At 45.2% G+C, this 14,049-nt stretch overlaps 3 protein-coding genes across 4 annotated transcripts; 1 reads left to right on the top strand and 2 right to left on the bottom strand.

Moving 5' to 3' along the window:
• Window positions 1-362: 362 nt before the first annotated feature.
• On the bottom strand, window positions 363-5,444 carry znf207a (zinc finger protein 207, a). Its single transcript, XM_084677078.1, is given in 12 exon segments — window positions 363-1,496; window positions 1,714-1,773; window positions 1,776-1,842; window positions 2,058-2,291; window positions 2,785-2,886; window positions 3,129-3,289; window positions 3,424-3,494; window positions 3,598-3,673; window positions 3,836-4,015; window positions 4,164-4,302; window positions 4,454-4,580; window positions 5,020-5,444. Coding segments are annotated over 12 exon segments (1,419 nt in total). The 5' UTR covers window positions 5,061-5,444; the 3' UTR covers window positions 363-1,335.
• Window positions 5,445-5,511: 67 nt separating this feature from the next.
• Window positions 5,512-10,117, top strand: c17h17orf75 (chromosome 17 C17orf75 homolog). 2 transcript variants are annotated; one of them, XM_084677079.1, is made up of 10 exons: window positions 5,512-5,741; window positions 6,214-6,288; window positions 6,641-6,766; window positions 6,943-7,073; window positions 7,193-7,251; window positions 7,337-7,450; window positions 7,904-7,968; window positions 8,179-8,318; window positions 8,609-8,712; window positions 8,863-10,117. In XM_084677079.1, the coding sequence occupies exons 1-10, from the start codon at window positions 5,602-5,604 to the stop codon at window positions 9,085-9,087; spliced, it is 1,179 nt and encodes a 392-aa protein (XP_084533205.1). In that variant the 5' UTR covers window positions 5,512-5,601; the 3' UTR covers window positions 9,088-10,117. The 2 variants fall into 2 exon arrangements, with proteins under 2 accessions (XP_084533205.1, XP_084533206.1); XM_084677080.1 differs by lacking the exon at window positions 6,214-6,288.
• A 144-nt stretch (window positions 10,118-10,261) lies between these two features.
• Window positions 10,262-14,021, bottom strand: LOC146253479 (uncharacterized). Its single transcript, XM_084677081.1, has 9 exons — window positions 13,838-14,021; window positions 13,529-13,606; window positions 13,360-13,392; window positions 13,128-13,214; window positions 12,670-12,767; window positions 11,955-12,415; window positions 11,720-11,815; window positions 11,527-11,604; window positions 10,262-10,735 (listed from the first exon to the last, which is right to left on the bottom strand). Exons 1-9 carry the CDS (start codon window positions 13,892-13,894, stop codon window positions 10,614-10,616), a joined length of 1,110 nt encoding a protein of 369 aa, XP_084533207.1. The 5' UTR covers window positions 13,895-14,021; the 3' UTR covers window positions 10,262-10,613.
• Window positions 14,022-14,049: the final 28 nt, after the last annotated feature.

Raw genomic sequence — 14,049 nt, 5'->3', positions numbered from 1 at the left:
AACAGGATTAATTGGTGCAAAACCAAGTTGTTTCACGGTCTGGCAGCCATTGGTCAGTAGTCTTCATTAGTAAGAGCTACTAGAAGATCTAACATAAATCATTGTTTAGAGCCAAATCTACTGGTTCAATAGTAAATTACAAGTATTAATTATTATTCAAATTTCTGCCAGTCTGCTGTGCCTGAGCAGTGTGTGTTGCCTCACTGAACAGAACAAGGGCCTTCACCAAACTTGCTGCAAGTTTGGGGACATGGAGATCCAACAGCCAGTAAGCTGTGAGGGCCCCTGGTGTAAATGAGAAGACAGAAAACAGTGAGACTTGCCTCAGGCTGAACCAGGGCTACACTGAGGCAGGGCCCCACCCAGGGCATTGCTACAGGGAGAAGAGAAATCCTTGGTTTAGCAGGACAGCCAGTGCCACCCATAAGCACTCATTACAATACACGATCATGTCCTCTGAGCGCTTAACAGTCCGTTGGAAAAAGCCAAGATTGTTCTGGGGAGTGCATGACTGATGTTGCACTGACTGAAATGCTATAATAGATTATCATTCAAAGATCATCAGCAGAAACAGGGTCAATGTTTTACACAGATGCATGACTTCAGTTTAGTTGAGAAGGTATGAAGACCGTTCATAATACATCAAATGATTCAACATTGACTGATGTCCACTATCAGAGTACAAACCTGGTGGGTACAAACCTTTCTCCGGTCACAAATGAAGAGTCATAAGGTTTCTGCACATTTTATTCCAATACAATTTCATAACATTACATGAACCCGTTCACATGAGCCTATAGGGTTACTTTATATGTAGGGTTAAAGTAGCATTCAAGATGGAGGTCAGGGAGAAAACATAGCCTACATGAACACAGTGAATGAATAGAACGCCATCTGAAGCCCTCACCAAGCAATGTTGGGGACGCAAAGTCCAACAGCACCTATGTGTGCTGTGAAGGCCTCACTGATTCTAATGCAAACAGTGTCATGTGTTTACGTAAACTTGCCTTGATATAGATGGGTACTGCTCATGTAACTCCAGGGCCTTCAATATAATACGAACCATATCTACTATACTTCTACACACCTAAATGGAACATGAGAAGAAAAAGCCACAGAAGAGTGATTTGCAACAGTTCATAGTCTAAGCAGGTTAACTTCGTTTAAATAATAAAGTCCCATGCAATGTGTTTTTTTGTTGTTCTGTCTGCGTGTGTCTCTTCTTCATAGACCAGGTACAATGTGTGTTTACCATTACTGGTTTTGGCTAGAAGCAGAAGGGGACATGAGAAAAGGGTTGAATGTCCAAACCTAGAGCGGTGTGTTGAGTGGGCCTCAGAAGCGGCCTCCAGGGGACATGACGGGGGGCCTCATGCCCATTGGGGGCCGTAGGGGGGCTCCTGGGTAAGGGGGCACCATGGGGGGGCCCTGTCCATACGGGGGCATGCCTCCTGGCATGTAACCTGGCATTCCCTGGGGTGGGCCTCCGTACTGGCCTGGAGGGAGATAGACGGTTGGTTGGTTGGTTGGTTCAAACTCGGACCAGTGTTGCTATCACTGTCAAGACCATTTCAAAATCTCAAGACTCCCAAAGCACACTGCCATAATGTCTAATTTGGCCAGAAGAATTGAACACCGTATTCACTCCTATTAATACAAGGATGTGAGAATGTACAGTAGCACCACCATCGACCAGCAGCAGCTGGAGCATACCATGCATGTGGTGTCTCATGCCCGGCTGTTGGGGGATCATCATGGGTCCTCCAGGGGGGAGGCTACCGGGACGTGGCCTGGCTGGGGGATGTTACGCTGGTACCGTGGCAGCTGGGCTCTCAACTCTTCCTACCAGACGGAAAGAGAAGGAAGACAGGAAAGTAAGACCCTGAATACACACGAAAACATCCAATGTTCAACATCTCATTCAATACGTAAGATCTGCACAACAATAATACAACAAAATGGCCGTGGTAACAATAATCAAAAAATGATTGGCTTGTGTTTGCTTAGTTGCTGCTAATCTATGTGAAATGAAGTCACGGTTCTGATGGGCCACTTACCAGTGAGATATCCTCATCGGGGTGGATCAACTTACTGGTGGCACTGCTGGTGGTGAGGATGGCAGGCTTACTGGTCACTGTAGAGGGGGGTTTGGAGACGATGCCTCCAGGGCTGGGGCTGCCCACCGTGGCAGAGGCCTGAGTATAGGCTGGGAAAGTGGGCTTGGAGGGCTCAGAGGGGGTGGTGGGGCCACTGTGGAGCTTGAATTCAGACCCTGGAACGGCCTGCTGACTCTGGAAACAGAGGGAGAGAGAGTGAGGGAGGGAGGGATGCAAATGAGCTATGGCAGGAAAGAGAACAGGATTCAAATTCATACAACATGCTGTGTTTTCCACACTTGTGCCAGCTCCTGAAAACAACCGTCAAATATTCTTCTACTGTACACATCGGCATGTTTACACTGATTGCGGATGAAAACAAGATGAGTCCAGTGATATGAAAATTATGCAGATTTGTAATGGGGGGGGGGGAGGCTGCATTGTCACTGACTGACGACTCATTCAAAATAAATGTTTTTATTGGAGCTGACAGTCGAAAGCATCCCACTCTCATAAGGGAAAGTTGCTTCACGGCATTAAAAAATGAACAAGCCATCTACATCTTTAGGCGCAAAAGGAAGATGTGTTTTTGGTTGCTGTCTTGTAGCATGCCCTCAGTGTATTTCGTGAAGCGCTAGATTCACAAAGCGTGCCAGGCAGGCGGGGCGGCGGGCAGTGAGCCGCGTACTTGCGCAGAGCTAGGGAATGGAGCTTTGGAGGAGGCAGACTGAGAGTCTGCACTCGACAGGCCTGTGCTTGTACTTGCTGTGCTCGGAACGTGTGTCCCCATCTGTAGCACAGGGGGACAAGAGCATAGAGCAGAAATATTACTGAGAAAGAGCTGGGGGGGGGGGGGAAGAAGGTCAAGACTTAACTCTCGATATTTAGTCCACGCCGATGTCAAAGACATGCATGGCACGGCACTCTCTACGATGAGAGCACGAGCAGTGTATACCACTCTGTTTTTGCGCATCAACATGTCAGTGTGCCTACAGAGGTGTGTCAACCCAACACCACAGCATTATTCCTTACCTGTCCTGCGCTGGGGAACAGGGGTTTGGTGACGGCAGGCTGGGCGAGGGGGGCAGAGGCAGCTGGCATGGCAGGTCTGTTCGGCATTCCGGGGCCTGTGGTGGGGGGGCCCTGGGGCATGTGGGGCATTCCTGGGCGGTGCCCCACCGGAGGTGGCATGCCTAGACGAACATGCAGGGTTAGGGTTAGATTTCACTCGCTATACGTACACTTTCTCACTTTATCTTAGGTGGAATGATGATAGGAGGTTGAATGTGTGTGTGTGTGCGTGTATGTGTGTATGTGTGTGTGGTACCTGGTGGCATGCCTGGCATCATTGGGGGCATTCCTGGACCCGGAGGCATCATTCTACCCATTGGCATCATCCTGAAGACCAGAGAGGAGAAATTAATTGACTTACTGTTGAGAGAACTGATATCAAAATGACTTGCCAAAGATTTAGTATCAACTGGACTCAATAAACACTCACCCTGGTGGCATGCCTGGCATAACAGGGGGCATCCCTGGCATCATCGGTGGCACACCTGGCATCATTGGGGGCATTCCTAAGACAAAAAAAAATGAGATGAAAAGGAATATTATCTGTGATAATCACAATTCAAAATATATAGATGTACAAATCATTGTTTAAGTGTAAGTGAGCCCAATGGTAAGTCAATGCTTCTCATTCACCAGCAACCTGTGTCTACCTCTAGGTGATGGGCTACCTGAGTAGCTGCCAGGGGGCATCCCTGCAGCAGTGTGGACCGGGGGCATGCCAGGCTGGGTCGCTGGTGGGATGTATCCTGTCTGGGGCTGGGCGGCTGGCTGCTGGAAGGAGGGGCCAGGCTCTTCATCCTCCTCATACTCATCAGAGTCGTCCTGATTCTGCTTCTTCTTCTGACTCTCTGTGCGAAACACACAGCACACGCGTTTAGTCACACACTCACACGCTACACACGTCAACAGATCTGAATGAGATGAGAATGGAAGCATGTAAGTGTTAGATAATCCTTGTCATGGCGATTGCTGTTTGTGTTTTTGTTTTTTTTATACCTTGGGTTTTCTGTTCAAGGACTCTCCTTCTCTCCTCCATGTCTTTTTCTGGGATACCCTCCATGCCGTAGATCTCCAGCTCAATGTCTGTCCTTCCAGGTATGGCATTGGGGACTCCATCAATTGTTTCTTTGTGTACCTACATCAGGGTCAACATCAAAAACAGACGTTATAAACTCAATGACATCCTACTGTACATACTGCATGCATTTTTATTCATCACATGCAACAACTTGAATTTTAAAGAGGAGCTTGGGATAGGTTTAGATAACAACATTTGACATTCTGACCTGCATACAGTGAATGGCTAACCCTGGTCCAGTATAGAGTTTCTTGTGACATATGTGACACTTGAAGTGTTTGGCCTTCTGGTGTTGGATGAGAATCTTTTCATCATCGAAATCTCTGTTACAATACCTGTTATTCATAGTTCAGGAAATAATAAGATACTGTATCAGTATAGTTAATAGTTAACAGTAGTTAAAACAACGGTTGAAATCAATGTATTGTACTAGTTCCATACAAGTTAGTTCAGACGTGTCGGACTGTCTCATCCGTGCAACTTCCAAAACATTGAATGAGTCACACATGGGGCTGGGATGCTGACTGTGTCCGTTATATTGTTAGATAGCTGATCTACTCAACCACACAATTTTGCTGTTAAACAACAGACCTACAGTATAGTGCATTTACAGTATGAATCAATTACCGTCCCTTTTCCAGCTAGAGTAGCTAACTAGCTAACAAGTGCTACTCATCTGTCATGTGTCGATCCGACGATATTATGGAAGGATATTCCGACGACTTAAATTAATATACGCGAGACATATAAATTATGAATAAAGGTAAAGGATACCAGCACCACGGCTTCATCTGCTTTTTCTTTTTTCGTCCCATGTTTATCCTATATTACAGGTGACAAGCAGGGGGTTAGCTGCTGTACTAACAACAAGAACAACAGCTGATTACAGGACAGAAGATGGCGTACAGTACAGTACACCAGTCCTACAACATCCCACAAGGCATCGGGGCATTATTGCTGTTAAGACAAATATATTTGTATTGATCTATTTTCAATGTGTCGTTGAAAACAATACATACACATTCAGTGACTACACTGAAAAACGTAGCATCACCATATGCTTAATTATTAAAGAATAACAAATATTTGCATAGGTCCGGAACCTTTAAGAGTACGTAGCAATCAAATTACGGATCATGAAAAGGGACGGACAGATTGAAAGTCAGTGCGCATGGCCGACTACGATCACTGATCTACTGAAGAGTGGATAAGAGTGTAATACACTGCAACACCTCTTCGTAGTCTACCCACAATCATTATGTGTGTGTTATTTTTTCCGGTCTAAACCTGCGTCCTACAAATATCAAACGACATTCCACTATATTTCTTGAAGCTAGCGTTACGTGTCAAAGAATAATGTTTACCTCTCAGACCTCCTCCTTTCAGGATTCAATTGACGTGGACGAAAAGGATGATTTTGACAATGAAGAAATAACAGGATATAATCAAAAACAACTGAACTGTTACTACACCATTTACCTTTACCAAGGCACCAGGTAATTAGATGCCCAGCAAACTAGGATTGCTAGGCGAATTTGTTATCAAGTTACATCGAGTTATCTTTCGTTAGGTTATGTTTGCATATTTCATCTGTGCAGCCTAGTTGATTTTGGTCCAATATATGCAAAGGTTATGCATGCACACGTCTTATTCCGAGCTAAGCGTCTACGCTAAACGTAATGTGTGTACATGTCTTCGTAGACTCCCTATTGAAACGTTTTTTATAACTCCAATCAATGAAAAGACGGATGTGCAACAGTAGTACAAATGAGAATATTGTAATACATTGTCTGTTTTATTTGGCTTGCATGTTCAAATAATGCCAATAGTTCAAGTTGGGTAGTCTTTCAAGACACAAACATGCGTTTACAACGTCGTACAATGTGACACAACCTCTGACCTGCACACAGTACAGGCCATTTGTTTTCCAATGTCCACTAAGTCGTGGGTTAACTATGGATTGTCTAGATCTGAGGCAACTGGAGACAATGTGGCTTGGAGCCAGAGAAGAACAGAGTCCACTACCAGTCAGGAGGACTTTAGGTAACCAAAGGTCCCACTCTCGTCGCTGTAGTAATCGTACTTTTGTGGCTTTCAGTGTCGTGCTTTGGTGTATCCATCGGGCTGCTGGAATCCAATCAACGACAGAGCTATGTCTTGTCTGCTTTTGGTGTAATGGCTGTACTGAGTCACAAAGTCTACCTACTTACTTCTTTTGGAGTTTATAATAAGAACAGTACACTCTGCGACTCAGAAATGGAACTGGGAGACTTGCTCTCTCTGTATCTAGCCATGGTGTGGATGTGGCTTTTTACCATCGGCTGCCTTTCATCTCCACCTCATTGGCCATGGCAGCCCGCTAACTCATAGTGACTAAGTCTTGCCCCTCCCACAGTCTGACACTAGTAGATAGCAGCTTGCCGTCGGAGGCGGAGCCTGAGCTGCGATGCTACATCTCGCGGAGGCTGAGCAAAGGAGCCCTGCTGGGGGGCATGGGCAACATCGCCACTGTGGAGCTCAGGTAATACCCCCCTCCCCCCCCCCCTCCACACACACAGTGGAGCTCAGGTGATGTCCTACTTGGGGCCGCATTCCAAATCAGTCCCTATATTCATTTTACAGTGCATATGATCCACATGTAGGGATATTGAAGCCGTGGATGTTCCTCTAATGACATGACGTGGTGCCCCTCCCCAGCGTTCCGGAGCAGGCTGTGGGCTGCTACTGCTGCCTCCTGGAGCAAGAGAGGTCCCCTGAACAGCCTGACGCTGACGGAAACGGCTATGTCGTGTGTCTCATGGGAGGGTCGGAGAAAGGCCTCAACCTATATCCTTCACAGGCTCGTAGACATTGGTGGTTCTGTGGATTCAATACGTTTGAATGAAGACCGAAATACAACCGTGGAATCAATGGTCAGATTCAATGCTTCCCTTAATGGCTCATACATTCAGACTGGAGCTGGACAAATACGTGCAAGGCCTACAGAGCAGCCTACAGACACCAGAGGTACAGTAAACAGCAACACTGTGCCACTGCTCTATCTGTTTTTTGGTTGTGTTGGGTCACTCATCTTCCCACCTCCTCTCTGCAGAATCTGGAGACAGAAGTGCGGCCTTACCTGAGCAGGTGGTACGAGGAGTCCGTCATGCACATGCACAGAGTGGTTCAGCTGGTCCAAGGAAGCATCAGCTTCCTGTTACACGCCGTGAGTCACCATTAAACCCTTGTCGCAGCTTATGTAAGCGACCGTAAGATAACCCAAGATGAGTCATTGGAGTACTGCTCCACTACTCTTGGAGCCCTCTGGTCACCATGCATTTCTTTCCATACACTTGCCGTTGATTCAACACAACGTACTACAGTATGTGTTGCCAAAACAAATGTGAACAAGGAAGTGAAAACAATAGTGGACAATCACATGATCGCATCTCAAAACATCTACTGGATTGTTTCCATCTGTCACAATGCAAAGGGTTCACCCAGATTCAACACGGATCACTTCACCTCCTACCAAACCTGTTGTTGGTGTGTTTACACAGTGGTCATGAGTGGAAAGGCATGAGGAAATGGTCCATGTCAAGGCTGAGGTGACACTTTACAACTGTATACAGCAGTGCCAGGTTTGACATTGTTCACTGCACTATGCTGTTTATTACAGGCTCTGAGTCACACACCTGTGGACGTCATTAACACAGATGACAGGACCAAAGCTGATGTGGCCAGGTGAGTTACAGTACTCTAAACTCTAAAGCAGTTACTGTACTCTAACTCTGTTATAGTATACCCCAACACGACTCTTGACACTATACACTATACACTCAAAATACATGTGTACTAAACTCCAACACCCTACGTCTAATTACACTCACAAGTGTAAACACCTTGTCATAACAGCGCTGACGCCTGCAACCCTTTGCTGTGTCGTGTTGTCAGGTTCATCAAGGCCGCCAGTCTTCAGGGTTTAGTCCAGGAAGACACCACCACGGCCTCCCTGTGTAAAGCCATCTCAGAGGACCCACCCACCGACCTGACCATAGACTGCTCCACCAGCCCCCCCACACTCTCCAACACCGGTGGGTGGGACCGTCTGGTTACATTTACATTGAGTCTTTTATCAGACGCTCTTATCCAGAGCGACTTACAGTAAGTACAGGGTCATTCCCCCCCGAGGCAATTAGGGTTTGCCTTGCAAATTAAGTGCCTTGCCCAAGGACACAATGTAATTTTGGGTAGTGCTGCCTCTCTGAGACACACACACACACACACACACACACACACACACACACATGGCCCAACACAGGTGTGTAGTGTGACTTAAACGCCTCCCTGCAAAAGCGGTCTCCGTCCTCTCTTCCTCCCACAGTCAGTAACCGCTTCTGTGATGAATGGATCCAGGCTTTCCTGAACGCAGCAGAGCGCTGTAACCCCTTCCTCCTCCGACAGATCCTGGAGAACTTCAAACTCAAGGTGGGCAGAGAGATGCACGCTAGATAAGCACCGTCACATACTTCCCACAGATCCTTCTACAGGGTCCTAAACAGGGTCTCAGTCCTATTGGCACCTGTCATCTCCATCGTCTTTAACCCACCATTCTCTGCCCCCCGATCCCACCTCCAGGCCATCCAGGACATGAACAGTCTGAAGCGGTTCATCCGGCAGGCTGAGATGAGTCACTACGCTCTGTTCCGCTGCTGCTTGTTCCTGCAGGGCTGTGGTAACGGGGACGTGCTGCTGCAGAACGCCCGAGCCGAGCACGCCGGCTTCCCCGAGGCCTGCAGCATCATCCGCGTGCTGGACGAGTTCCTCGCTGAGCAGGCCCCGCAGGGCGCCCCCGCACGCTAGCGTCAACGCCAACCGCGTGTACTCCTCCCAGCCTGTAGGGCGGCGATGTCACGTGCATTAAGTTCCCCTCAGTCTGATGCCGACCTTAACCTCGAGAGTGCTTTTCATTGACTTGTCCTTGTGTAACTACCTATGGCACTTTCCACTGTCTCTATGGAGTTCTGCATGTATGCTTTTTCCTGTCAAGGTAGCTGGTGTCTTCCTGGTATATGAGAATTTTAACCTTCAATGTCAACAAAAATGTCTAAAATCATGGACCAAGTAAGTTGTTGCTGGATTCAACAATAACTCTAAAAACCTAACACTCAAAACAGTTCTGCATCTACACTAGTAACCAGTAAATTATGATAAAAATAAAAACACTTTCACGGATGTAAACTAACACACTTAACTCTAAATAATTTGTTTGCCTTATATTAAGTGTTTTTTAGTTGTTATTTGTGAGTATCTAGATTACATATGGGTATTGTGCTGCAAGCTTTCTTTATTGTCAAACAACTCAAATCACTTACAAACCTGCTAAAATTTAAAATGAATTCATCAATTCACACTATTTCTTGTACAAATATGGCTGCTACTGTGTATGAGTGATGCCTACTATATTTCATTTGTCAATTTAATCTATGTACGTTATACAATGTTCAAGTCTGTGTACCGGTATATACAAATGCTTCAACCACTTACATGGAAAGTCTCCAGTGCAGCATAATATATCATGGATGTATGGGACAGAGCAGGAATTGTTCCCTCTCAAATTCAACCCTGTAGAAATCCTTTAGATAAATGCAATGTTGGACTTCCCAAACTTAATCCAAAGTTCCCAAATGTACTAGTGCAGAGAGAGAGATCCTTCTCCAGTTGACGTTGGTCTTTGCACATATTGTGACGACACGTCCTGTTTTGCCTCATGCAAAGTATTGCATAGTTGAATGGGCTGTGTTCTGTCGCTAAGTAACACTCACTCCAGTACTATTGAGGTCAGTCTTGTGTATAATAATATCATTGTGAATTAAAGACTGTTCATTTGAAATGGCATGATTTTTTCCCTGACCACCTCCTCTACACTTATCAGGTGAGTTTGCCATGTTGGCCAACATATTAGCCTACATTAGTCAGTAAGTAATTTTGATCTGATCGTGAACGAGGTGTTCAGTCTGTTTACGTTTGTAGTGGACCATGCTGGGACAGTCCTGACAAACCTGTTATTGTGGATTTGAATGCCCTCCATTAATCTCTTCCATACAAAATGTCTCTTTGGTTGCTTGTGTAATTAAAAGGTAATACTAATAATATGATTCCGTGTTTATGCTTTGTCTCTATTGCAATCCAATGCAACAAAATTCCCTTGATTCAGATCTTAGATGATAAAAATTGACATTGTTTCTATATGAAAAAAGCATAAGAGCTACACATGCCACAAATCAGAATTTAAGAGCACATGGTTGTTCGTCCAGCCCAGGCGTATGCTGGGGGGCCATAGAAGGGTTTTAGCGTGTGGGGCTCCACAGAACCTCCTCCCTCTGGCCTCACATAGCATCCCTCCCTGGCCCGCCAGGCCCTCCCCCACTGGGTCTACGATCTACTCGCAGGCAGGCCACCATGTCCTCCAGATGTCCTATAGCCTGTGGCTCTTTCCCAGAGTGGGGCTCTGCAAAGAGAGAGAGGGATATGTTTTAGTATGTATTGTATACTACCCTGGTAAAACTGTAGGTGAAAGAGTGAGTGGATAGGGTGCGCAAGAGCGAAATAGTTGGGGGGTGAAGATGTATTTGTTTGTTCCCAATTGCTGTGAAAGTACCAAGTCAATGAAGTGGATTGCTAAGTACAGGTTCAAGACAAAATCAACGTATTTATTAAATATATGTTAGGTGCAGGTGTCTGATACACTCAAGTTGAGTACCACAGAAGACCGGACAAAGAATACAAAAATGAAGGGCAGTTAAATTGTGTCACAATATGGGAGATTTTACTCCCATACGAAATGTTAGGGGGTGACATCAACACAGCCTTCGCAAGTAAAGACAGAAGACGTTATATTCATGGTGCTAGATAGCGTTTGTTTAGCCTTTAGATATGGCTCCTTGAAATGGCCCTGACATTCCATGTTCTCGTGAGATACTATAGCAGGCTATTCAAACATTGTTTATTATATTCAGAGCATTACAAATAGTATAAAAGTAATAAAGTAATCATTAGTTATGGTTAATTGGTCAGTGGTAAAAGACCACTGACCTCTTCAGGGGCCCAATTGTGTGATGAAAAAAATACATATACATTGTAATTAATTAACTAATGAGCGTTTTAAGAGATTACTTTTTACAAAATGCATGTGGAAAAGGTTTTGGAAGCGAAATAGAAGAAAAAAAAAGAATCTGGAGTGAGTGAATCTAAGCACTCATGATTGAAGTCAACAGAAAAAAGAACATGAAAAGAATCTACCTGATGTGTATTCAGACCTTTTCCTCAGTAAGGAGTTTGGCACGTCATAGACACTCTCGGTAACCTCTGCTCTGTATGCTGAGGAGGGAAACACAGATGCATGGATGGCCTTGCAAGTAGCCACCATGGCTTGTGACAGTTAAAACCTTCGGATTATTTTTGTAAGCAATGTCTGTCATACTGGGTTTCTCACCTCGGCGCTCACTGGCCCGTCTGTTGTTGAGAGGCACATCATAGAGGCTTTCTCGCTGTGTCATGTCTGGTCTGGATTGGTTAGTTTGATACGAAGCTACAGAGAGAATACAATTCGACCCACTTGTTAAAAAACAACTGCAATGAAGATGTTGACATCTCTACACAATAGTTTACTGGATAAAAATGCAACCTTCCACTTTTGGCAAGTGAGAGATCATAAAAGTAGAACTCACAATTTCTGGCAGGTAGAACATCATAGGCTCCCTCCACCACCTCTGTTGTCTGTTCACAACTCCCCCTTGGCAGATCGAGCCTGCAGTGGTCGTTCCTTTCATCAGAAAATGAAATATGAGATGAGATGGTGTTCTGGTAAATGGCCTCCTCACTGCTGAGACCCTCAGAGGAGGACACTGACAGGCTCCAGTTTCCCTGGTCCTGATCTTGGCCCTGGTCCTGGTCTTGGCCCTGGTCCTGGTCTTGGTCTTGGTCTTGGTCTTGGTCTTGGTCTTGGTCTTGGTCTTGGTCTTGGTCCTGGTCCTGGTCCTTGTCCTTGTCCTTGTCCTTGTCCTGGTCCTGGTCCTGGTCCTGGTCCTGGTCCTGGTCCTGGTCCTGGTCCTGGTCCTGGTCCTGGTCCTGACAAGGGAGTGGATGGGCAGAGACTGGAGAGTCATAGATGCAGTCACACTCCTCTTGCCTGAAACACAAAATATTTTGGCAGAAGTTTAAAATAGATGCTCTTGAAAAAATACATACATACAAAATAATGTCCATACACAGAGCTGTACATGGAGTAAAACATGATACAATCATGGGGTAATACACACATCACATTACCTCTCATCACTTTTTATTTTATTTCTCCTTGGGTATCAGTAAAGTACCTCTTCTACCACTCATTTTGTCTGGTTCAGGATATAAGAGCAGATGGGGACTGAACAGTAATGTTACCATGAGCTGCCAGGGTCAGTCCCCCCTGGAGAGGTCAGGTACATCGCCCTCCAGAGGTGACGGATCCACTCTGTCCTCAGAGCAGCCGTTTCTGCAGCCTGCAGACACACACGGTGTGGGAGGTCAAATGTGGAAAGTCACATTTAGTTTAAGTGTAGGTTTACAGTTTAGCTTCTGTGCTCCCTACTCTTACACCAAACTTGAACCAAAACCCTACTCTAACCATAACCTAATATGTTAACGTTACATATAAAAATGAAATAAAATAAATAAAAAATCTTGCCCCAAAATAAAACAATAAATTACTGTGAAACTGGTATTTGTATAATTGGTTATTCTGTCCCCGTTAGTTCCGAGTGAAAGGCAACATCCTAAGAGAAAGCAGCCCCACAACCAGACAAACCCCGTGTTTGCTGTGAAGGTGAACTGGAACCAGTATGACCTTGAGTGACACTCACCAGCACTTTCTTCCTCCCATTCGTCATGGTGATCTCAAACACATAGTGCTTTGTACCCTCCTTCTGGACCTCACGGACAGACTGCACCTGCCCCGACATGAAAGGTATCAATAATAATAATTATATCAATAATATCAATAACAAATGTGAATGAAATCAAAATACCAAAGTCAAGCACCGGCCTATAGATGGTTTTATTTCCCTTTGTGGAAGAAAGAGCTGTGGGACTCACAGTGTAGATGTAGTAGAGCCCTCTGAGGTGCAGCTGTGAAGGATATGAAAGAAAATCCTTAATTCACGAAGCAATCTCGTCTAATAAATGCAGCACAGGTCCAAAACCCGAAAACATTTACACTGGTTAAGCTGTTAGCCCTGTTCCAGAATCCCGGCGTCCTACTTACGGCACTTCCATCTTTTTTAGTGTAGAAGAATAGAGTCGTGTTCTGGAGTCTGAACCAGTATGTTGCCCACGTCAACTTCTAACACATGATAATAAAAAAAGAGATCTTCAGCAGTGTACAGTATTAATGGGTCAACAATACTAAATTCTGCTCAATACCATCGGGTAAAAACATTTGTGTACATACTGCATGCAATCTCCACTGAAAAACCTTTATCCCAGATTGTTTTTACTTTACAGTTGTACAGTTGTAATCGTAGTCACAGATAACAGTACCGATTCCAATAAACATGAACATTAAATTTCTCACCAGAATGTCTTTCCTCTTCTTTAAGAATCCTTCGTGAAGCAGATATTTCCCTGCCATTGATTTGTATTAGAACTAGACTAAAGCCAAAACGCGTTGTTAGTTGTGGTTGAGTGCCTCTCTGAGAGTTGGCTTGACTTCCTCCTCTGAGCAGCAGAGAGCAGGGATGCATCACCATCCTCCACTCACTTCTCTATTCCAACACACATACAATC

Source organism: Hypomesus nipponensis, chromosome 17 (genome assembly GCF_054491055.1).
Source record: "Hypomesus nipponensis isolate SF chromosome 17, ASM5449105v1, whole genome shotgun sequence".
Taxonomy (NCBI): domain Eukaryota; kingdom Metazoa; phylum Chordata; class Actinopteri; order Osmeriformes; family Osmeridae; genus Hypomesus; species Hypomesus nipponensis.
This window is presented reverse-complemented; position numbering and strand designations above follow the sequence as displayed.